The following is a 23,942-nucleotide window of genomic DNA, read 5'->3' as shown; positions in this document are numbered from 1 at the left end:
CCTCCAGCTCCATTTTTTTCCCTCAAGGCTGCTTTAGCTATTCGGGGTCTTTTGTGTCTCCATACAAATTTTAAGATTTTTTGTTCTAGTTCTGTAAAAATTGCCACTGGTAATTTGATAGGGATTGCATTGAATCTGCAGATTGCTTTGGGTAGTATAGTCATTGGGATTGACATATATACACTAATGTGTATAAAATAGATAACTAATAAGAACCTGCTGTATAAAAAATAAATCAAAAATTCAAAAAAAATAAAATAAAATAGATAAGCAACAAGGATTTACTGTATAGCACAGGGAACTATACTTAATATCTTATAATAACCTATAATGGAAAATATTCTGAAAACATATATATATATACACATATACATATATAACTGAATCACTTTGCTATGCACTTGAAGCTAACACACTATTGTAAATCAACTATACTTCAATTTTAAGAAATGTGTTGCCATGGAAAGGGTTTAATATGATGTCTAGCACTGTCACTGGAGAAAGAAGTGAGACCATCACAAAAAGGGCAACAGATATACGCTGTCAAATAATAACTATAGAAACCAAATGTGTATTCCCCATTTTTATGACTCAAAGGCCTCCTGGAAAACATGCTGCAGACTCAACCACACAAACATGCACCTGTTTTGTTTGATTTCCCACACTATTAGGAAACCACTGAGCAAGCTGGTAAAGGGACGTGAAATGAGGTTAGGATTTATTAGGCAGATCAGATGGAAGACAAGTAAAGCCGGAAATGCAGGAGAGCTACTAGCAATGATCCAAATACAGTTTATAACTCTTTGGGAGGGGCGAAGTGCTGGGTTATGCACAGTGGCACAGAGCAAGTATTCAATACTAAGTAAAAGAGGCCAGGAAAAAAATAAAAAGATAACTGCATGATTCCATTGATATGACATTCTGGAAAAGGAAAAGCTATAGAGACAGAAAAGAGATCAGTGGCTTGCCAGGGTCTGGGGGTAGAGAAAGGAGTTGACCGCAAAGAGGCCTGGGGGAATTTGGGGGGTGGGTGGGGCGTGGAACCATTCTGTATCTTGATTGTAATAGTGGTTACACAACTGTATGCATTTGTCAAAACTCACAGAACTTCAGTCTAAAAAGAATGAATTATAATTACCTCCAAATCAATGGACAGTTTCGGATTATGCCTGGCATTAATTAGGATAGTATGTACATTTAATAGTCGTTCAACATAAGGGCTGATACTTCGCTGCGGTTTATTATAGGATGGTGGTCTCACTGAAGCAGGAGTGAATGGATTTAAGTCCTGGCTCCACAGCTTACAAGCTGTGTGACTTAAGGCAAATGAGTCTACTTCTTTGTGCCTCAATTTCCTTATCAAGATAATAAGAATTAGAATAATACCTAGGTCATCAGTTCTACTGCATGCAACAAATAAATTCTCATATGTAAAATACTTATAAGATTTCTTGGCTTATGGCCATAATTCAGTAAATATCTGCCACTACTTAATAATGTTTATTAAACAGTATTAGAGAATATGGCTCAATTATATGCCAACTGTCCCTGTCAGTGGACAAATAATCCAAATCAGACCAATGAATAAGATATTATAAGCAAAGGAAAAATAAAAAAAGGTACAACTCAGTATTGTTGAAGATTTCTTTTAATGCAATGGTCCAGGATAGATTTCACATCTTAGGCACTAAAATGTATGTATTCATGGGATAAAGATAAGATTTGAAAAATCATAAGAATTATACCTTAGGGGGCTATTCTAGTTCCAATTCAACCTATGCAAAATATTCCTTTCAAGTGAAATAAGATTTTCTGAGGACTTCAGAAAATGCACTTATCTTAGTATGTCAGAGGAATGAACCCCAAACTCTATCTCATATATTTTAATGCGTCACAGCGGAAAAAACTACTTTCCTCTGGAGGACCATGCTTTCTGAAGCCGCTTTGCTTTCTATGGATGTCTTTTTTTTTTTTTTATACAGCAGGTTCTTATTAGTTATCTATTTTATACATATTAGTGTATATATGTCAATCTCAACCTCCCAATTCATCCCACCACCACCACCATCCCCCCCACCTCTGCTTTCCCCCCTTGGTCTATGGACATGTCTTTGTCATCCATAACCATGCAGTCAAACACTGATTTAGTTAGCTCTTTTATTCCTCAATTATCTCCTTGCTGATATTACATTTCTCTATAATACCTAGGAATAGTCTTTTATGTCCTTGCTATGTGTGATAATGGCTTTGAATCCCACTTAGGGGGCAGAGGAGTAGAGTAATGGCCACTTGTGTTCCCTCCCACTCTCATAATTCTATAGGACATGTGCCACTCAGATCCTATAATTGAGACTTTGAAATCAGACAAATAGTGCCGCTCATGCAGGATAGAGGAAAGTTTTAGATTTTAACTTAGTAGGGAAAGATTAAAACTACACAGAAGCACAAAGTACTGTTCTCCTTTTGGGAGAACTGTATTTTCCGACTTGAACTGTTTGCCTCTGTTACTTAGACTGGAAGATGCCTTGAATGGATTTCATTTTATCTTCTTCATGTCTATAGCACAAAGTTTTGTGTCCTTGCTCTAAAAATCATAGCACTTTCCCCTTCATGCCTTTTGCAAATGACCGTTAATCTAATGAATAGAACGGTGCCATGGTTGCTTGTTTATCTCATCTTATTTCCACATATTTTGACAATTTTGTATGTATTGCTGTATACTGGCATCCTTTGGGTGATGGTAAATACTATAAGCATTATTTTCTCTGTAATTTTCTTTAACGAACTAAAGAGAGAATAACTTAAGAATGTGTTTGGTGTCTTGGTGGAGAGTAAAACTCTGAAGTAATTAAACTTGTTGACATGCTATTTATTCTTGGTGTATTACCCATAGTGACAGTGAAACATTTCACGAGTGTTTTGAGCAGCACATAAAAGCCCTTAGACTTTGTCTTTCATCCTGGGTGATTAAGGTAATTCTGAAGGAAGGTCATGCTCAAGGAGAGCTGGGATATCAAGGAATGGGGTATCATCTGTTTTATTACTCCATATTTTACTCCCAGTGAACTGGTAAACAATTAAAATTCAAACACATCAGTGCATATAATTCAGTTACTCCCAAAACACCATAAAAATGTCTCCCTGATCAATAATTGCTTATTATGACATGCATTTGTTGCTCTGGCTGTCAAGGTGCTTAGCTATTTGCTTTCTGAAAGTATGGAAAGCAAGCCAGCCTCATCAGCCTATGCAGTGACAAAGAGCAATCCAGCTGTGGAAATCACTGTGCCACTCTTGACTTCTTACATGCAGACTCCCCATCCCCATAAATCCACTCCCACGGAAGCCCAATTCAAAGGCCAGCACTTGCACCGAGCCTTCTCTAACCTGGCCAGAAGTAACTGCCCCCTTCTCTGAATTTTCAAAGCATGTTGTTTGTATTTCTCTTAGAAGCTTTTATAATATTCTATGTTACAGTCTAATTACTTGTCTAAATTTTTATCTCCCCTGCTAAATACGTGCTCTCTCTCACTAGACTATGACTTTGCTGAGGACAGGGCCTCCTTTAGCGATAGGATTCCTGTGTATTCCTCTTTGCATCTTCTTTGGTGCCTTATTCTCAGGAGATATTTTCTAAACATTTGTTGAATGGGAGAACGAATGCAACTCTAACAAGCAAATATCTATATCGTTTTCCTCTCACATAAGTGTTCTCAAATCTGTCAGATCCAACACTGTCTTTCTCTGTAACAAATGTTTTATGATGCCGCCTTTATAACCCATCAACTTTCTCATTTTTAGAAGTCAATAAAATGTCCCAGCTGTTATACAAATGAGAAATAAAAGAAACATAACACCTAAAATAGCAGGTATGTAAATATGCAAATGCTTGGACACAACTACACCAGAGGACATAATGATGTCCCAGCTGTTTGCACCTGCAGGAAGATGTCTGCACCTGTAGGAAAATGTCCCAGCTGTTTGCACCTGCAGGAAGATGTCTGCACCTGTAGGAAAATGTCCCAGCTGTTTGCACCTGCAGGAAGATGTCTGCACCTGTAGGAAAATGTCCCAGCTGTTTGCACCTGCAGGAAGATGTCTGCACCTGTAGGAAAATGTCCCAGCTGTTTGCACCTGCAGGAAGATGTCTGCACCTGTAGGAAAATGTCCCAGCTGTTTGCACCTGCAGGAAGATGTCTGCACCTGTAGGAAAATGTCCCAGCTGTTTGCACCTGTAGGAAGATGTCTGCACCTGTAGGAAAATGTCCCAGCTGTTTGCACCTGTAGGAAGATGTCTGCACCTGTAGGAAAATGTCCCAGCTGTTTGCACCTGTAGGAAGATGTCTGCACCTGTAGGAAAATGTCCCAGCTGTTTGCACCTGTAGGAAGATGTCTGCACCTGTAGGAAAATGTCCCAGCTGTTTGCACCTGTAGGAAGATGTCTGCACCTGTAGGAAAATGTCCCAGCTGTTTGCACCTGTAGGAAGATGTCTGCACCTGTAGGAAAATGTCCCAGCTGTTTGCACCTGTAGGAAGATGTCTGCACCTGTAGGAAAATGTCCCAGCTGTTTGCACCTGTAGGAAGATGTCTGCACCTGTAGGAAAATGTCCCAGCTGTTTGCACCTGTAGGAAGATGTCTGCACCTGTAGGAAAATGTCCCAGCTGTTTGCACCTGTAGGAAGATGTCTGCACCTGTAGGAAAATGTCCCAGCTGTTTGCACCTGCAGGAAGAATCATTGTAAATATAACACCTACAAAAGCAGACTGCAACAGATGTGTTGTATGGGTGACTCAAACACCACAAAGCAGCACTGCTGTCAGTAATGTGATTTTCCAAAATGGGGGAAAACTCTTGTAGAGCTCTAATCAGCACAAAGTTTAACTTCCCCTATATTTACATGATAGTTGTTTTCCTGAAAAATTCAGTGCAAAAATATTTGTAAGATGGCATAGAGGCTTGGCTTAGATATTTACAGACTGGTGTTTCACCACCCTGAATGTCCAGCAGGACATTTGATAGTTGTGCTGAATGTTGAATTGGGGATGATCCTTCATTGTATGTGATGCCCCACGCACTGCAGGGTGTGAAATGCAGTAGCCCACGCCAGTCATTGAGACAATTAAAAACAGAAGCATTAATTACCCTCATTGAGAACCATTGCTACTAAGATATTAGAAAACTGGAATCCCCAAATCCAATCTAAACCATACTTTTAGCAGCACATCTGGGAAAGGATATCCACCAAGACTTCCTGGAAGGGGTGAAATGCAGCAAGTTTAACCGGGACCACAGCATCATTCACGTGTTTAATTGTTTGGGGGGAGAATTCTACTAGTGGAAAATCCTAAAGTGAGCACTTTTCAGAGTTCTACTTTTGGTTTTGGTAGAAAGTAAATTTCTCATATAGAAATTATTATATAGTTTAGCAGAAACAGGGATGTTAGGAGATTTTAAATTCAACATATCTGCAAAATAAGGGTATCTAGATCTATAATACATGCACTGGTATTGCATCTAATGGTATCATCATTGATGACAATATAGCTATCATTTCTTGGACTGGTAATTGTCTTAGTGATTGTCTATGTGATTGTCTTAGTTGAGATTCCCTAGAAGCTGAGCCTGAGGCAGGGACTCAGGTGCATGTGATTTTTGATTGTGTGTTCTTGAAGAAAAGCCTGTAAGAGAGATAGGGAAGCAGAAGGAGTCAACTAAGGATGAGAGCTCAGATAAATTCTTGACCTGATACACAGGGTGCTCTGGAAGGATCACATTGCAAAGTTGTCCCACTGTCCCACTCTGAGACAAGAGGTGGGACTATGGTACCCCTTGCACCAGTGCTATTGTGCCGGTCAGGCTCTGGTCACCACCACCAATCCAAAGTGGGAGGTTAAGGGGCTGGGAGGTAGAGCAAATTGCTCAAATGTCTCTGGGCACAATAGCTCCTACACTCACGGCAGCTGCAAGATAAACGCATGGGACAGTAAAGGGGACCCACTAACAGTCTTTATTACAATGCCAGGCGCCTAACATATATTATTTTCCTTTTATTTTGAAACAATCTCAAATTTACAGAAAACTTGCAAATATAGTACAAAGACCGTTCCCCCTCTCAAACTATTTGAGAGTAAGTTGCTGACCTAATTCTCCATTATCCCTGAATACTTCAGTGTGTAACTTCTACAAACAAGGACATTCTCCATGGTAATTAGTATTCAACCATCACATTCAGGAAATTAACACTGATACATTATTACCATCTAATCCTCTGACCCCTTTCAGCCTTCACCAAATGTCCCCCAAATGCCTTTTAGAGCAAAAGGATCTAGTCCAAAGTCATGCATTGCATTTATATGTCACATTTCTTTACTCTTATTCACTCTGGAACAGTTCCTCAGTGTTCCCTTGACTTTCATGACCTTAAGATTATAGGCCAGTTATTATTTAGGAAGTCCTTCCATTTGGGTTTGATTGTTGTAAATGCCCCATTCCTCATCAAGCTTTCAGTTTGATTTGTATCAATATGGATTCACAGTTTCCTATTCAACATATCTTAATCCATTGCTATTATTTATTTTGGCGCTATAATTATCCTCAATTCGACCAGTGTGAATCCCTTCAGCTGGCTCTTACGACTTTTTACATGTCCCCAGCAGTCACTGATCACATCCTGCTTTCTGCCACAAGATATTCAGGCTGATCTTATACTTTCCTTTCCTCAACCCTGGAATCAGTCATTTCTCCAAGAAGTTCTGATTCTTTTTAGTGGAAAATGGTTCTTAGAAGTCAAGATGTAGGTGTTGGGTGTGCTCATTGCTATTAAGGTGTTGCTCCTCCTATGTCTTCTCAGTGAACAGAGTTAGGTAGGGAGCGTGTGTGTGTGTGTGTGTGTGTGTGTGTGTGTGTGTGTGTGTGTGTGTGTGTGTGTGTGTGTGTGTGTGTGTGTGTGTGTGTGTGTGTGTGTTTTGAAAGCCAGGAGTTCATGTTGATCCTTGCAATCCCAATCTGACATCACAGTATCCATTCTAGTTTTCTTCCTTTCCATATTAACTTCCTTCTCAGATAGTGAAAAATCTAACACCTATTGTCCTTAATATACTTACTTACTTGATTAATCCCCTTAATGTAACCCTTGCTAACAGCACCCCTCCATGCCCACACATGTTGCCCTCCTTATATTCTGACTCTGACACCCTGCACCAGGCTTGCCCTCTGGCACGACATCTTCTTCAGTCTGCACTGACACTTAGTGCCAGGTCACCCTCCCACAAGGACATCCTTGTCCCTTGCCTGGGCTCTGACACCTCGTGGTAGGCTTCTCCCCCATGTAACACCCCCTCATTCTACTCAGAATGTCTGCTCTGTTATCACATGCCAGGCTGCCCCAGGCTCAGATACCCCCCTCACACCATGTAGGTTCTGCTTCTCCATGCCAGGCGGCCCTTCTAAACGTGTGTCCTCCTCAGCGTGTTTGGCCTTCCACTCCTCATTCTGGCCCTCTTCAGCTACTCCCCACCCTGAGTTATGGATGGCCAACTTGTTCTGATGGCTTCCACACCAAATTGTACAAGAAGGGAGAGGAAAGAAAGAGAAAAGGGTATAGGAAGGGGAAGAGGAAAAAGAAGAAGAGGAACATGTATTATTTTCCAGTCTTCGCAATAAGCCTTCAAAATGAGCAACATTTCCCCCCATTTCACACTTGAGGAAACGCTGGTTCAGAGAGATGAAGTCACTTGCCCAGGGTCTCATAGACATTACATAAGGAGCCAGCATCTGGACCCAAGTCTAGACTCTATCTACTCCATGACACTGCCTCTAAAGAGAACGCTCTCAAGATATGTTTGTCTTTGGACTGTCCCCAAATGGGTAACGGTAGTGTTTGAAGAAAAGGAACACAGTTCTCTGGAGAAGCAATAGGTTGTGTTTATTTCATGAGAAACAGTCTTTCTACCATTTGGCTACTTGCCCATCTCTCTCTTGTCTGCAAATAGGCTCCACAGGAGCATGGCTTTATTTGGCTCAGATGTGCGGGTCGGGTAGGGAGGCTGGGACTCTGGTAGCTGATGGCACTCAGCCAGCAGTCTCACTACCCACCCCATGGCGGTTTCTGACTTCTGTGGCTGGCACTGCTGAAATGAGTCATCTTTACATGCTTGCCAACCCTTGGCCTCTCCTCTCCAGCCAGCTTTACCCTTGCTGTCACAAGGTAGCTTTGCAACTTTCTGAGATTTCAAAATGGGGAAGTAGATGCTAAATCTAGAATGAGGAAGGGGAACACAGTTTGCTCTGGTTTCAAATCCACAGCCATGGAATACATTTAGTCTTAATGCTTTCCATCCCCCAGATCCTGAGGGTGACACAGATATACGATTAGAGTATACATGTTGTGAGATGAACTTTTAACAGTATTCTGTAACTCATTTTTTTTTAAAATGCCCATTTGTTAGTGGCTTTGGGCGGTCTGGGTAAATGACTTCAGAAAACATTCTAACAAAACGGAGGACAAAAAAGAAAGCATCCGTTTGCATAAAATAGCAAAAGAACAATAACCAAATAAGTTTCATTTCTCCCAGATTTAAGTTTCTTTTGAGGAGAAAATCTGATATAAAAGTTTTCAGATATGGTGTATGAACTCTTTATCTTAAAATCTTAAAGCTGGGGGAAATGTCCTAGAATTCAGCTCATGTCTATGCCATACCCAATGGAGAAAGAGGCGTAGAGAGAAGTGACTTGAGGAAAATGGAAGCAGGCACATGGCTGTAACTGGCAAGGGGGGTGGGGATTCACTTGTAAGTAAACACTCTTGGAAATAAGTGCATTTGATGACACAAGGAAGAAAGCTAAAGACCAGAAATAGTTCTGGTCTCCAAGGCTACCACACATAAGGTCTTAAGCTAGGTTGTTTCTGGATTTTTATTCCTGTGGCCCACACCGGTTTCCTTATGAAGAAGTATGTGACACTGAACCTGTGACATCAACATCCTCTGGAGTGTACACATCCTAAGAAAGGCAAAGAGCAAGTGTGAATTTTGAGTTTTAATTCACTGTTTTCTTTCCATCTTAGAACAAATTAACGTTAGTTAATTCCTTTGGGAACTTTTCCCCTTAAAATTGGATTTCTCAGGAAAAACACTCACTAATTCAGTGTGTTGTCATTTAGGGTAGTGTAATCTTAGGAAGCAACTTAATGTTTGCCTATATTTTCCATTACTTTGAGTTGGGTGGGTTTTCTTGCCAGGACATTAGATCACATGAAGCTTTTTATTTGAATCCTTAGGGAAAGCCCCCTAAGGATTTTATACACTAGAAAAGCTTACCCATTTGGCATACACATACATGTTGCTTAACGAATATTGGTGAGAATAACTTTGAAGAAGCTAGCAAGTTTATGAATGCCCATGTGAGGCTCTCTCTCAAAGATCTCTGTTAGAAAGTAGAAAATAAATATTATAAGATAAAATGAAGCTTGGTCACACGTGGATCTACTTTTTTTTTTTACCACTATGATTTGCACACTTAGAGCAATTGGAACCAAAATCATTTTCGTAAATATTTTAAATAGTTATTTCTTCTGAGGAATTGTTCGAAAAGTTCCCCCCAAACCCTCCTATACTGTTGGTGGAAATATAAATTACTGCAGCCGCTATGACAAACAGTATGGAGGTTCCTTAAAAAACTAAAAAAAGAACTACCATACAATCCAGCAATCCCATTCCTGGGCATATATCTGGACAAAACCATAACTCGAAAAGATACATGCACCTGTATGTTCATTACAGCACTATTTACAATAGACAAGACATGGAAGTAACCTAAACTTCCGTCTACAGATGAATGGATAAAGAAGATGTGGTACACACACACACACACACACACACACACACACACACACACAGTGGAGTATTATTCAGCCATAAAAAAGAATGAAGGGAATTCCCTGGTGGCGGAGTGGTTAAGAATCCGCCTGCCAATGCAGGGGACACTGGTTTGATCCCTTGCCCGGGAAGATCCCACATGCCGCAGAGCGACTAAGCCCGTGTGCCACAACTACTGAGCCTGCGCTCTAGAGCCCACAAGCCGCAACTACTGAGCATGCACACCACAACTACTGAAGCCTGTGTGCTTAGAGCCCATGCTCCACAACACGAGAAGCCACCACAATGAGAAGCCCCCACATTGCAACGAAGAGTAGCCCCTGCTCAACGCAACTAGAGAAAGCCCACGTGCAGCAACGAAGACCCAACACAGCCAAAAAAAAAAAGAATAGAATGCCATTTGCAGCAACATGGATGGACCCAGAGGATTATCACACTAAGTGAAGTCAGACAGAGAAAGACAAATATCATATGACATTACCTACATGTGGAATCTAAAATGTGATACAAATGAACTTATTTACAGAAGAAACAGACTCACAGACATAGAAAACAAACTTATTGTTACCAAAGGGGAAGAGGGGGGTAGGGATAAATTAGAAGTTTGGGATTAGCAGATACAAACTACTATATACAAAATAGATAAACAACGAGGTCCTACTGTATTGCACAGCTAACTATACTCAATATCCTATAATAAACCATAATGGAAAAGAATATGAAAAAGAATACATATACACATTTTTTCACAATAAAGGCTGTTTATTCTCATTATTATTCCCTGGGGACACCCTCCCTGATGCCTCCAACCAAGTTAAACCATCTCATTAAAGACGTCTACAGCGCTGCGGGGTGCTCCCCTTCCAACTCTTATCTAGTGCTTTCTGCCCTCCTAGATCCTGAGCTCTGTAAAGGGCGCTGCCTCTGTCTTGTTCACAGCTGCATCCCCAGTGCCTAGGGCAGGCCAGACCCGCAGCTGATGCAAAACACATATTTGTTCCTCACTCCTTCCCTCAACAGGGCTGCCTCTGGCCAAGTACACAGAAGGGCGCAGCCCTGACTTTAGCCACCTCAATGAGTCTGGTGTCTTCCGCACAGAACAAAAACCAACTTCAGGGCTTGCCTGGTGGCGCAGTGCTTGAGAGTCCGCCTGCCGATGCAGGGGACGCGGGTTCGTGCCCTGGTCGGGGAAGATCCCACATGCCGTGGAGCGGCTAGGCCCGTGAGCCATGACCGCTGAGCCTGCGCGACCGGAGCCTGTGCTCCACAACGGGAGAGGCCACAACAGTGAGAGGCCCGCGTACCGCAAAAAAAACAAAAAAACAAAAAACAAGCTTACATTATTTAGCACATAAAATAACAAATTCAAAGGAGAGCTCATTAATTGCTAATTAACAACTGGTCAGCAACCACTATTGTGACTTTCTCCAACTTCCCGGCCTATGAAGACACAGAAAAAATGGAAACTCACCAAAACAGATAACTTAATGCCGAAGTCTAGACAGAATCTCTGTGGATCAGATGCAGCTGGAAAGAGAAGGATGTACCATACTTTGCCTCCCCAAAGGGCAATGCAGAGGAAAGCACTATGTACTTTCCTTCCTGTCAGTCCCGAACAGTCAATGTCTATAATAGTCAGGAATCTAAATTCTCCTTCTTGTAGTGGCTTATCTATGAAGTCATTCACAGGTTCCACCTGGTTTTACTGAAATGAACTACCACCAGAACCACTACCTTCCTTGCCTTTCTCTTTCTACCATCACTCTGCAACCATATAGAAACAACTCATAGAAAACAACTAGCTTAATATGTATGTAGGGTTGGGAGATGAAGGGCACCTGGAAGAGTGTATTGGATTCTCCCCACAAATAAAATACTACAGATGCACGTGAGGGCAGAATGATCCTGCGAGGACTGTTCAATAGGAATTATAGCCTTTATGTTAGAGTATCAGATTTAGAGTACCAAAAGGTCAAACAGTGGGGTTGGAAAAGGTGCTTCCTCAGTTGAACACTAGTCAAAGCTTGCCAGAAACTGAAAACGAGTTTCGACGTTGCACACATCTACCTGTCCATTAGCTAATTTCTGGGAAACAAGCTGATCCGTTACCCAAGTGCGCAGATAACGGGGCCAATGACAATCCCCATCCTCAGTATGTTGCCAAACATAAAGTTAAAACAGACATTGCTTTGTTTTGTGAAAATAAAAAGATACAAAACTTGCACAGAATAAATATATGAAAAACCACTGTTCCTACAGAAGAGATAAAAACAAATGGAGACACATGAGGGAACGGAAGCAATAATCAAAGTGGCTAATGGTCTAGTTTAACATTTTAATCCTAAATTCCTAGTAAATAATACTAGGTTTATGGATTAAATTTTAAGCATGACAGCAAAACTATAAATCATAAGGAAAACTGTCAATATAGATTTTACTAATAAATAATTTTGAATGTTAAAAAACTATAAACAAATTTAAAAGACAAAGAGTATCCTGGGTAAGGAATTTGTATTATATGACATACAAAGGGTTAATATCCTTACCGAATGAAAGCAGCCCTAAAGATAAACAAGACCAGACAACTACAGTAATAGAGATGCACAAATTTAATGAATAAGCAGAGCACCAAGGAAAACTTACAAATGGACGATAAATTTATGGAAAAAAAGATACCAAATTGAAACAAAGAAAATGCAAATAAAAGATAGCCATTTTACAAATAAAATTGGAAATTTATTAAAAGATAACATCCAATATTCTTGAGGATTCACGCATATCTTGCTAATAATCTTTCTGATATGTTATTCCCAAATCCTTAAATTTGTGCATACACTTAAACACACAGAAACTCCTCTTGTAGGAATTTATTCCAAACGGAAAAAAACCATAACTATACACAAGAATGTTGCTATACTGGGTATAACACTGAAAAACAGGGGATCATCTAAGCATTAAAATTGTTTAAATAAATTTTTGTATAAATACATTATACAACCATTAAAAATTGTCTTGAGGAATAATATTTAATAGCAAAGAGATAGTTACCACTTAGTGTGAAGACTGAAAAAGCATGCTGCCAAACAGTATCAAAATCGGACTTAATTTTTATGCAAATATATACAAAGAAATATGATTCAAAGGCAACACATCAAATGTTAATGGTGGTTATGTGTCTATAGTGAAATGGAGTGATTTTTGTTTTCTCTTTTTGGTTCGCTATGATCTCCAAAATTTTTACAATGAGTATTCTAAAAAGAGTCCTTTAAGTTTGTTCAAGATAGAGAAAAAAAATTCCAATGGAAATTGCCATGAAGAATGAAAAAGTGCAGTGTCCCGAATAGAAAATAAAAACCAAGTGTAGTAAAATGGACCTTTCTATTTATTGCCCCGTCTCAGATTTCTTTCAAGCCTTCATATCCAGAAAGTACCTCTAATTATAACATTTAAAAGCATGAGAACAACTTGTTCTGAAATCTTCTATTTATTACCAGCAAAGTATAATCTTATTTGACTGCCCGGCAAACTTGGTTTTCTATTCAAGTTAGAACAGATGATGGATTAGCGTCTAACTTTCTCTTAATTACTTTATACAAGTGAAGCTTTCTCTTTCTCAGTTACTGAAAATAGTATGCATACTGACATTACTCCAAAACACATCACCACAAATTCAATGGTACCCTTCCAGGAGCTGGATAAAACCCAACCTCCAAAGTCTTCCATCATTTATCCCACAGAACGGTAATTCTTACTGGAGTATAGGAGAGGTGAGGATATCAGAATTTCAAACTACTTGTGTGTTGTCACAGGTTCTCTGATGTTTCTCTAGTGGGGTGTGCCCCTGATTGCAGACTCTCCCCAGACAGCTCCCCAACACGTACACACATACAGGTTGCGAATTCCAGTGTGGGTAGATGCTTCTCATTAGAGGGTACTCTCCAGGTCATTGGCATGGAGACAAAAAGCTCAGGACAATGTCATAGAACATTTAATTAACCCAGGAGAGAAGGGTCTTTTTGACTAGAAGGCAAGCAAGTAATTTATTTCTTGGTCATAAATTTAAATGTGCCCTTTGAATCTGAGGCCAAATTTCCATTCATTAATCCCCACCCCCACCCCCCAGGAATTCATCAGAATAGAAATAAAAGGGCTCTATTCTTTGTGTTTAAAATGTAACTTTCTCCTTCAGTAGGTGAATGGATGAACAAACTATAGTAAATCCATGCAGTGGAATATTATTCAGCGAAGAAAGAAATGAGCTATCAAGCCACAAAAACACACAGGAAAAGAAGGCAAAACTATGGAGACAGTAAAAAGATAAGTGGTTGCCAGGGAGGGAGGACCAGAGGGCACAGAGGGGATTTTTAGGGCAGTGAAACTATTCGGTATGACACTCCAGTGGTAGATAAACGTCATTTTACATTTGTCAAAACCACAGAATGTAAACACAAAAAATAAGCCCTACTGTAAACTATGGACTTTAGTTAATAATAATGGATTGGGCTTTCCTGGTGGCGCAGTGGTTGAGAGTCCGCCTGCTGATGCAGGGGACACGGGTTCGTGCCCCGGTCCGGGAAGATCCCATATGCCGCGGAGCAGCTGGGCCCGTGAGCCATGGCCGCTGAGCCTGCGCGTCCGGAGCCTGTGCTCCGCAACGGGAGAGGCCACAACAGTGAGAGGCCCACGTACCGCAAAAAAATAATAATAATAATAATAATAATAATGGATCAACACTGGCTCATCAATTGTACCAAATATTCCACACTTAAGACTCATCCAAGGAAGGATAAATTAGTCAGAGAAAGCTGCACGAAGAAAAAAGAAATTTGATATGATCTTTTATCCACGGGTAGGATTGGGTAGACAGATGAAAGAAGGGAGAGCATGCCCAGAGGGGAGACAGCAAGAGCAAAGGTGTGGAGGGAGGACTGAGTCAGTCATGTGGTGCAACAGTGAGGAAGAGACGCAGGCTCAGAGAAAGGAAGGGGCTCCAGCAGTTAAGGGAAATACGTTTTAATAGATAGAGTTGGGCCAGATTATTAAAGCCCTTGAAAGGCAAGCAGGTGGTGTTTATATTTGATATAGTAGGAAATAGAGAGCCTTAGAAGGTGTTTGAGCAGGAGAGTGATACAAGATACACTCAATGCTCATTATTCATGGATTTTGCATTTGCAAATTTGCCTACTTGCTAAAATTTATTTGGAATCCCCAAAATCAATATTCATGGCCATTCAAGGACATAAAAACCTCAAACACACCAAAAAACCCAATACATTAATAATAGGGGGAAATGTGTGTGGGAGGTAGTATATGAGAACTCTCAGTACTTCTTTCTAATCAATTTTCTTGTAAGCCTACACTGTTCTAAAAAAAGTTTATTAATTTTTTTTAAAAAAGTTATAAAAAGGTAACGATATAAAGTAAGTATATACGTAAAGAGGGAAAAAAATGAACTTACTTCCGATTCACAATTAGCCACTCCCGAATATAGGTCTGAACGCAGTCCCTGACGTGAGGGTCCAGCTCAACCCTAATGAGGTGGAAAACAACATAAAGAAGTTATTACCAGGTAAACAAAACAAAGCAGTCCTTTATCATAACCAAGGACAGCAGGATGATTTCAAATCCGTATCAACTGAGAATGGCAAGGGCATTGTTATCCAATCCTCTCAAGTGTCTGAAGTATTCCTGAGGCAGTAACATTTTTACTTTGATGAGACAAACGTTGGCATTTTATGCTTTGTGGGTTTTCTTTATTACACAGAATCGTATTAGATTATTATCTATCCCTGAAGGCATTCCGACACAAGACAGGTAGAACTAGCTGTAATCACATACAAAACAAGAAGAATAAGTATAAATACCAGTCTCTTCTGGGGTAATCTGGGCATATTTTTTGCTCACGTGTAACCTTGTTAGGACATGCATGTTTTCCTTTTTGAAAGCCATGAAGAAGAGGAGTTGTACTTTGAGGAGCTGGCAGGCCCTGGCTTTGGTTGGTGATTATTAATTCGGGCAGCTCTTGTCTACTGCATAGAGTGTGTCATGAGAGAAGCTCTTAGAGTGCTTCGGAGTCTGGAAATTTAGAAATCACTACTTCCCCGCAGTAGCAAAGGTTATTTTTTGTTTGTTTGTTTGTTTTGGGTTTTTTTGCTGTTCTCCCAAACGTGTTGGTACTACAGATAAATAGGTCTAAGTGCTCTAAGTTTTAATTTTCTGGTTTGTAGAAAGAGGGTAAGAACAGTACCCACCTTGTGGATTGGCTGTTAGTTTTAGATGGAATACTGTAGAAGTCAGACATGTGGTCCCTGGGCCCTGACTACTCAAATCCCAGCCCCATTCCTTATGAGACCTTGGGCCAGTCACTCAACCCTTCTGTGCCTCAGTTTCCTCACTGTAAGTGGGGAGAGTAATCGTGCAGTGCTCCCTTGGAGAGCTGTGATGAAGATGAAGTCAGTGTGTGAAGTGCTTAGAAAAGCGTCTGGCACATAATAAGACCTACGTGTGATAGTTCACACTTGTGTGCCATTCATTCTGCACTAGGCACTGATGCAATCCCTCTACAGGTATGAATTCAGTTAATGTCAATCAGCTCCATAGAACAGACGCTATTACTATTTTCATTTTGCAGAGGGATGAGATGAAAAGATCTTTCTCAAAGACACTCAGCAAGTGGAAGAGCAGGGAAATGACCCTAGGCCACTCGCCTGGGAGCGCAGGTTTACACCCACTGCACTATCACAGCTCAATATCATGTTCTCGGATAGGCACTGGGGTTCAACAGGAGTCAGCTGTCGTGTACTCTGATGATGATGATACTTTTCTGGGCTTTAATTATACACAAGACTTTTGGGCAACGATTGAAACAGTAGAGGGTATTTGAAAGCCATCAGACAGATAACGTGTTAGTTATCAATTCTGGTGATGAGGCAATATTATGCTCAAAAATTGATGTTAAGGGCTTCCCTGGTGGCGTAGTGGTTGAGAGTCCGCCTGCTGATGCAGGGGACATGGGTTCGTGCCCCGGTCCAGGAGGATCCCACATGTCGCGGAGCGGCTGGGCCCGTGAGCCATGGCCGCTGAGCCTGTGCGTCTGGAGCCTGTGCTCCGCAACGGGAGAGGCCACAACAGTGAGAGGCCCACGTATCACAAAAAACAAAAAAAACCTGATGTTAAGAAAAAAATTACCTCTTCTATCAAATTTCAAAAAAAAATAAAAATCCTCCTACCTGTAAACTTACTGTAAGTTTTTTTTTTTTTTTTTGCGGTACGTGGGCCTCTCACTGTTGTGGCCTCTCCCATTGCCGATCACAGGCTCCGGACACACAGGCTCAGGGCCATGACTCACGGGGCCAGCCACTCCGCGGCATGTGGGATCTTCCCAGACTGGGGCACGAACCCGTGTCCCCTGCATCGGCAGGCGGACTCTCAACCACTGTGCGCCCAGGGAAGCCCTATTTTAAGTATTTTAAACAGGATTTTCCAAGATTCTGATCTCATTTGAAGACAATTAACCATATATTTTACACAAAGAAATTAAATTATTCTCTACCAAAGGTAACAATAATAGATGTTACCTATATGAAAGTCACATCTGAATAAATGGACTGACAACAGGGAAGAATGTTTCCCAAGAATCACCATGATCTTGTTTTCTGGGGAGTGAGTATCTTCAAAATGTTAGAGCAGAGCATATGGTCAGCTCTTCTATATGAATGAGAACTGTCTAAACAAAGAGCAAAGGGTCAAATAATACCCTATCACTGTCATCTAACCTTCCTAACTGTGACGAAATAAAATCCAAAATAGAACTGCAATATCCCCGAATAATGAGGGCAGGGGCTGTGTTTCATGATCTCATTTCCAGGACTTTTTGGGGAAGAGGAGAAGGTTGAAAATCTCAGGAGGTTGTGAATCTTTGGTTTTGAAGATGAATGCAAATAAAAGTTCATCCTAAATCTCCAAAGAGACATTGCTTGTTACTCTATGGAAATAACAGGAGTTTCATCTAAATATAATTCCATCATTTGATACTGAGGACTAATGCTGACACCTGTAAACACATCGATTAACCCACTGTAGAAACTCAACCCTAAGCAGCTATTCACATATTCACACTACAGAGCTTTCCCCATTGTTTTTCCACTTGACAAGACTTGCTTCACAAGAAAGAACTTTGCCTTATTCATCTTCTTATCCCAGTTCTCAGCACATAGTAGATGCTCAAGAAATGTGGATCGGACTTACTTGTGTGACTTGATCCAGTCTCATATATGGAAAGAATTAAAATGCTCCTGAATGGAGGCATTTCAATGATTATTATTTTTACAAATGGAAAAACTGAGGCCTCCTGAGGTCACATGACTTGCCCACAGTCACTGAGCTGACCCGGGCAGTCTGGGTCCAGAGTCTGCACTCTTCACCTCTTCTTAAGCAGTCGATTTTGTTCCACTGCAGCCCTTTAACTGGCTTAGTCCCCACATGGCTTTTCAAAGCCTCTGGTCAAACCAGTTCAAAATCTATCTACATGTAGGTGACAGTGCCACAGTAGTCATCCTGCACATCTTGATAGATCTGAGTCATGTTACTTGTAAGAGAAGTCCAGAATTAGGGCATCTCTCCCTAACCAAGAACAGGCATGATCATCATAATCCCATCCACATTTTAAGAAAGCAATTTACCCTTCCTCCGGCAAAGAGGGCTGCAAAGTTCGACATTCCTTCGGCGTGAACACCACGTCCAAGTCATCTTCGGAGAAGTCTCCCAGCTCTTGGGCAAGCTCCACATCCAGGCTGTTCAGGTGTGTCATCAGAAGTCCTTCAAAGTCCACTGGCTCCACCGGGTCATAAAACTGAGGCTGGGGGCAGGGAAAGGAAAAAGAGGTTCCCACACGGTTTAGGGTAAAAGCACTAAGGCGACAGGAGATGTGTGCCCTGTCCTCCCTCTCCTCCCAGTAAGTGCTTCGCTCCTCATGTACAACTAAGTGGGGCTGTCTTTAGAGAAGCTGTCAAACACAGAAGTGGTGATATGCAAAGGAAAAGAAACACAGCATGGAAAGTCAAGTCAGAACACAGTGAGTAATTAAAATCACACCCCAAGGTAGAATTTTTCTCTGCTTAATTGCATCTTTGTGTGTGTGTGTGTGTGTGTGTGTGTGGTATGCGGGCCTCTCACTGTTGTGGCCTCTCCCGTTGCGGAGCACAGGCTCCGGACGCACAGGCTCAGCGGCCATGGCTCATGGGCCCAGCCGCTCCGCAGCATGTGGGATCTTCCCGGACCGGGGCACGAACCCGTGTCCCCTGCATCGGCAGGCGGACTCTCAACCACTGCACCACCGGGGAAGCCCTAATTGCATCTTGATGAGGATTCCTGAGAAGATCCAAAATGAGATCACTAGGCCTTGCTGCATTTTTATAATTTCTCACGCAAAAGCTCTCTGAGGCCACGTTTACCCAAATAAACATGAAGCGGCGAATCGGAGGCAATTTTCTAGAGATTCAGGCAAACTCGGCAGTCGTTCCGTCTGAGTATTTAGGTACAGTGCTTTCTTTGGCCTGAGTTATCCTATACATTGATTCTTGAAGGCACTTCATTCGTAATCACAGCCCACAGTGAACCAGGCTGGGTGGCTGGGACACTCCAAGGCAGTGATTTCCAAACGCTGCTGCACTGCCTGGTGCCGGTTGGGAAGAATTTTTACTGACTGCAGTTAAATAAGCAAACTAAGGGCAACTGGCTGAGGTTTCATCAGGCTGAATGTACTTGCTTGGAAAGGATTGCCTTTTTAAATTTTGTCTCTTCAATTATATCCTTCCATAGTGAGGGTATAAAAGAAATGATAGAAGTAGGTGGTAATTTAAAAAATAATTTTCCTCAGGTGCAAGCTGGCAATTCAACAAATATTTTTCTCTAGCTTGTGAAGTCCACTTAGACTTAGGAAACCACTGCCCTAAGGGAGTAAAAGAATCACTCAGATCAAGTTGACATGTGTACTAGTGGTAGTAATAATAATAATAATAATAATAATAATAATAACAGCAGCTCTGTGGTGTTCATTTATGTGAGACTATTTGGAGTCATCACTCCAACAAACACCCCAGATTCTTGACTTGTACTGCCTCGCTCTGAAACAAGGACAGATCTAAAGGAAATGCTGACCAAACCGGTTTTTCATCACCCTGAAACCATACACCAGGCTAGATGTAAGGCTCCAGGTTAGAGAAGAGGAAAAAAGTGCCATGGAAGAGGCAAGAAGATTAGAGAAGGTAAGTGTGGCTTGCCCTGTCTCCTCCCACCTTTGTGTCCCTGGTGGTGGTGGAGACCTGAGTGACACGTGAAAGAGTGAGGACGAAGCTGAGAAGTGAGCAAACATGCCCTCCCTGTCTGAGATTCTTGAAGTGGCTGGCTTACATAATGCCCTATGCCAGCAGGACCAAAAGAGGCAGAAGAGAAGGCAGCAGGACATTCTTCAGTAGGAGAGAGCACAGACACTCCCCTGCTTCCCCAAGGCTCCCACAAAGTGTGACTGAGGACAAGGAAGTTTCTTTCCCTGGGTTCTGACTGGGGACCTGGAAGTCAGCTGAGGAGAGGACCACAGTCCTTAGAGGGGCCTCTCAAGATGAAGTAGCTGGGACCACCAGGGGCTCAGAGAACTGCAGATCAGGCTATGCAGAAGCCAGGTGGGGACAGTTTGCAAAAAGACATTGTTGACCTCTGCCAGAGGGAACAACAGGCATTATCCACGCACAGAACAAAAAACAATCTACTGCAGACTCACATAAGACCAACCCCGAGGGAGAAAGCGGACTTTCCACTCCTTATCACAACACGGCACAGAGTTCAGGCGCAGGGACTGAAATGACTTCAACTCGAAATGAAGAGACTGCACTGTTTGCATACTCAACCTTATTACTGTAAAGTTTATACCCTTGAACTAAAAACTGTTGAGCACGATGTGCCAAGAAGTTGTGCTAGGTCACTCTAGACAGTATCTTATTTAATCCTCACCAGAACTCTGTAAAGTACACTCTTTTATTACCCTCATTTTACAGATGAGGACTTTGAAGGCTAGAGATTTAATAGTTTGCCCATGTTTACATAGCTGGGAATTAGCCCATCTGGAATTCAAACCTAGGCAGGTTCCTAATTCTGTTTTCTCTTGCTGGCTTTCCAGGGAATCTGAATTTCCAGAAATAATTAAACACAAGGCAGTGGTAAGTGTGTTTAGAAGAGAGTAAAATAAATCAATCTGCCACCACGCCCAAGTTCCACCCTGAATTTCTCATGAGATTGGCTTCTCAAAGTAATAATAGTGAAGTAATTAACTGATTAAAGCGATACTAAACGTAAATTTATCATGAAGAGTATCAATTATTCGAGCAGAGGCATTGAAGAGATATACTGAAAAATTATATTGAAGCACATTTGAAACCATGTGACACTAGCACTAATAACTATTGGGTTGGCCAAAAAGTTCCTTTGGGTTTTTCTGTAACATCTTAATGGAAAAAAACCCGAAGGAACTTTTTGGCCAACCAATAGCAGGTAGAAGCTTCCACAGAGAAATGGCATTTGTGTGAAATCATCAGAGAGAAAAAAATTTAGGTCCAGCCAAAGTATTATACTTATCATGTCCCTAAAATTCAAAGCCACAAGGGATAAGAAAAACCTGGCTGATACTGGCACCTGTTACCTACAGGACAGGCTGCCGATGAGCCGGTGGAGGGGGGCGGGCAAAGGATAGCTGACTCCGTTTTTGAACTTCATCAGCAAGTTCAATTACTTGCTGAACATCTACTAAATGCAAGTCACTGAGTTGGCCCTTAGGGATAAAGATGAATACAGGAAGCTACTCTCATGCCTCTTTCCCCAGACCTTGAGTCAACTGTGAGACGGGGAAGCTTGCCACCTTCTCACATACAAAATAATGCTATCTTTGGAGGGGGGAGCTATGACAAAGAATACAGTGTCATCACTGAGCACTAACTGTGCGGCAATGTGCCAAAAGCAATAAACACAGTTGATCATAAAGTCATAAACTCTTACGGTCTGAATCTACTTCAGGACTGAACAGACGATAAGAATAAGCCATAATGATAGAATTCTTGAGTATCATTCTAGCCCTACACATAAGCTGGCATGTAATAACGAGTCACCACTACGCTTTCTATGCTGAAACTAACAAGGGAGGAAACTGTTCATTGCAAAAGAGATGTAAACTGCTCCTGCTCTTGGCAAGTGGGTGGAGAGGCCAACTACTGTTACCTAGGCCTCCAAGCAAGTTGTTCCTCTTGCATATTCAAATAACCAGGAACCAAAAGAGATTTCTGTTCTCTAAACTATCTGAAGTCAATCTCAAGAGTAGGTTTTAAAAAAGAAAAAAAAAAAAAGAGTAGGTTTTATTATTAAGGAATTAACACATACACACATTTAGGGGTAAACAAATATTGAAGAGATTTACAGTGGTTTTGCATTTCATTGGGGGCTGAAGTTTGGGAATGGGGCCAGAGGGGGATGTTCTGAGGTCAGTCCCTTGGGCTCTTGGGAGCATAAAAGCCAAATGTGAAAATTTACTATTTTTGTTTTCTCTGCTACTGAGTTATATGTGGCCTCCTGGTCAGTGGAGACTGAAGACTAGTTGAAATGGTATGATCCAAAGTAATTTCAAGGTCATCTTATACAAGGAATTATCATATCATGTCTATCATTTGTTAAAATAATATAAGAAAAAACCCTAAATAATCAAAATAAAAACAAACACAAAAAATCCATTTTTAAAAACAAAACAACTTAAGACTGCAAATTATCCTAAATCAGGCTTTGATTGTGATGGCTTTGTGATGTGTCAACTTGGCTCAGCAGAGCTACATTCTTCCAAATTCCCTTCCTAGTACTCTTCCAGTCGTGGTTGGCTACCGGGGTTTTCTCTTGCCAGAACTGGAGGACAGAAGGGAGACTGCAGCTATTCTGTAGCATACACACACCTACTGATACAATCAAACGCTAAGTTAGGTGTGAAGTGATATTACCCATGTAATTAAAGTCTCTAACCAGTTGACTTTAAGATAATCAAAAGGGAGATTAGCCTGGGTGGCCTGACTCAATCAGTTGGATGTCTTTTCACAGAGAGTGGAGGCTCTCTGGAAGTTCAGGGCTCCAGGCTTCAGCTCATGCCCGTGGAGTTCCAGCTTGCTGTGATCTTGCCTTCCTGAACGCCCCGTGGACTTCAGCCTTGCTTAGCCACCACCAGTGGGTAAACCAATTCCCTGTAATCAATTCCTTAATAAACATGAAGATGCATGTCCTACCAGTTCCACTGCTCTGGTTGAATCTAGAATAATACACCAACTTTCACTCATTCAACAAATACTCGCTGGGGTCCTAAGCAGTCCAGCACTAGGCCAAGGAGACACAGTCAATGACCTCAATCAATTTTCAACACTCCTCTAGTGAAGATTCGTGCAGTCTTTCTTTCTAGCTATTTTCTTCAGATGTCTGATCCATAGAAGACTAGAAATACACAAAAAGTATAAATACTCTAAAAGCTTAAATTATTCAGAGACAAATATTCATTTTTAATGAAGAGGGTTCAAGTTTTTCCTTGTCCCCTAATGCACATCAAGGGCTAGTTCTCCTGACGCGGGGTAGGATTCAATTTGTTTTGAAGCTGAAAACTTCTACAGCATCAGAACCATGTCTGTTTAAAATTAATCTATGTAGCCTTAGCACAGCATAGTATGCCGCCATCACACTGATAGATGATTAAAATAACAAATCCGCACAATATTTCACAAATAAGGATACCGAAAAACAGAGAAGTTACGTAACTTGGTCCAAATCACACAGGTAATCACAAAAGACCTGGGTCCTTTGTTACAACACTGGGGAAGCTTCATGCCGCTTTGGGTGGGGCTAGGGGAAGAGGCATGATGCTTCCAAATGCCCTGGCCTTGTACCCTCATGCATGTCTATCCCTGTGGTGGGTGGTCCTCAAATCAACTTGGCTGTTCATGAGAGACGAGTCTTGGTCAACGTCACCCAAGACTTCCATGTTGCCAAATGCAGT

General features: G+C 41.4%; 1 protein-coding gene across 1 annotated transcript in view; it reads right to left on the bottom strand.

Annotated features, from left to right (window-relative positions):
• DOCK8 (dedicator of cytokinesis 8) overlaps nucleotides 1-23,942 on the bottom strand; it is a 172,284-nt gene that overhangs the window by 141,072 nt on the left and 7,270 nt on the right. The window contains exons 2-3 of the mRNA XM_082655932.1: nucleotides 18,559-18,734; nucleotides 15,336-15,407 (exon numbers count right to left, since the gene is read on the bottom strand). Of these exons, the coding sequence (XP_082512058.1) occupies nucleotides 15,336-15,407; nucleotides 18,559-18,686 (200 nt within the window). The 5' untranslated portion in view covers nucleotides 18,687-18,734. The remainder of the gene's footprint in view (nucleotides 1-15,335; nucleotides 15,408-18,558; nucleotides 18,735-23,942) is intronic.

This window comes from Grampus griseus (genome assembly GCF_964374135.1).
Source record: "Grampus griseus genome assembly, chromosome: 6".
NCBI classification, from domain to species: domain Eukaryota; kingdom Metazoa; phylum Chordata; class Mammalia; order Artiodactyla; family Delphinidae; genus Grampus; species Grampus griseus.
Note: the sequence above shows the minus strand (reverse complement) of the source record. Positions and strands in the feature narration are given on the sequence as shown.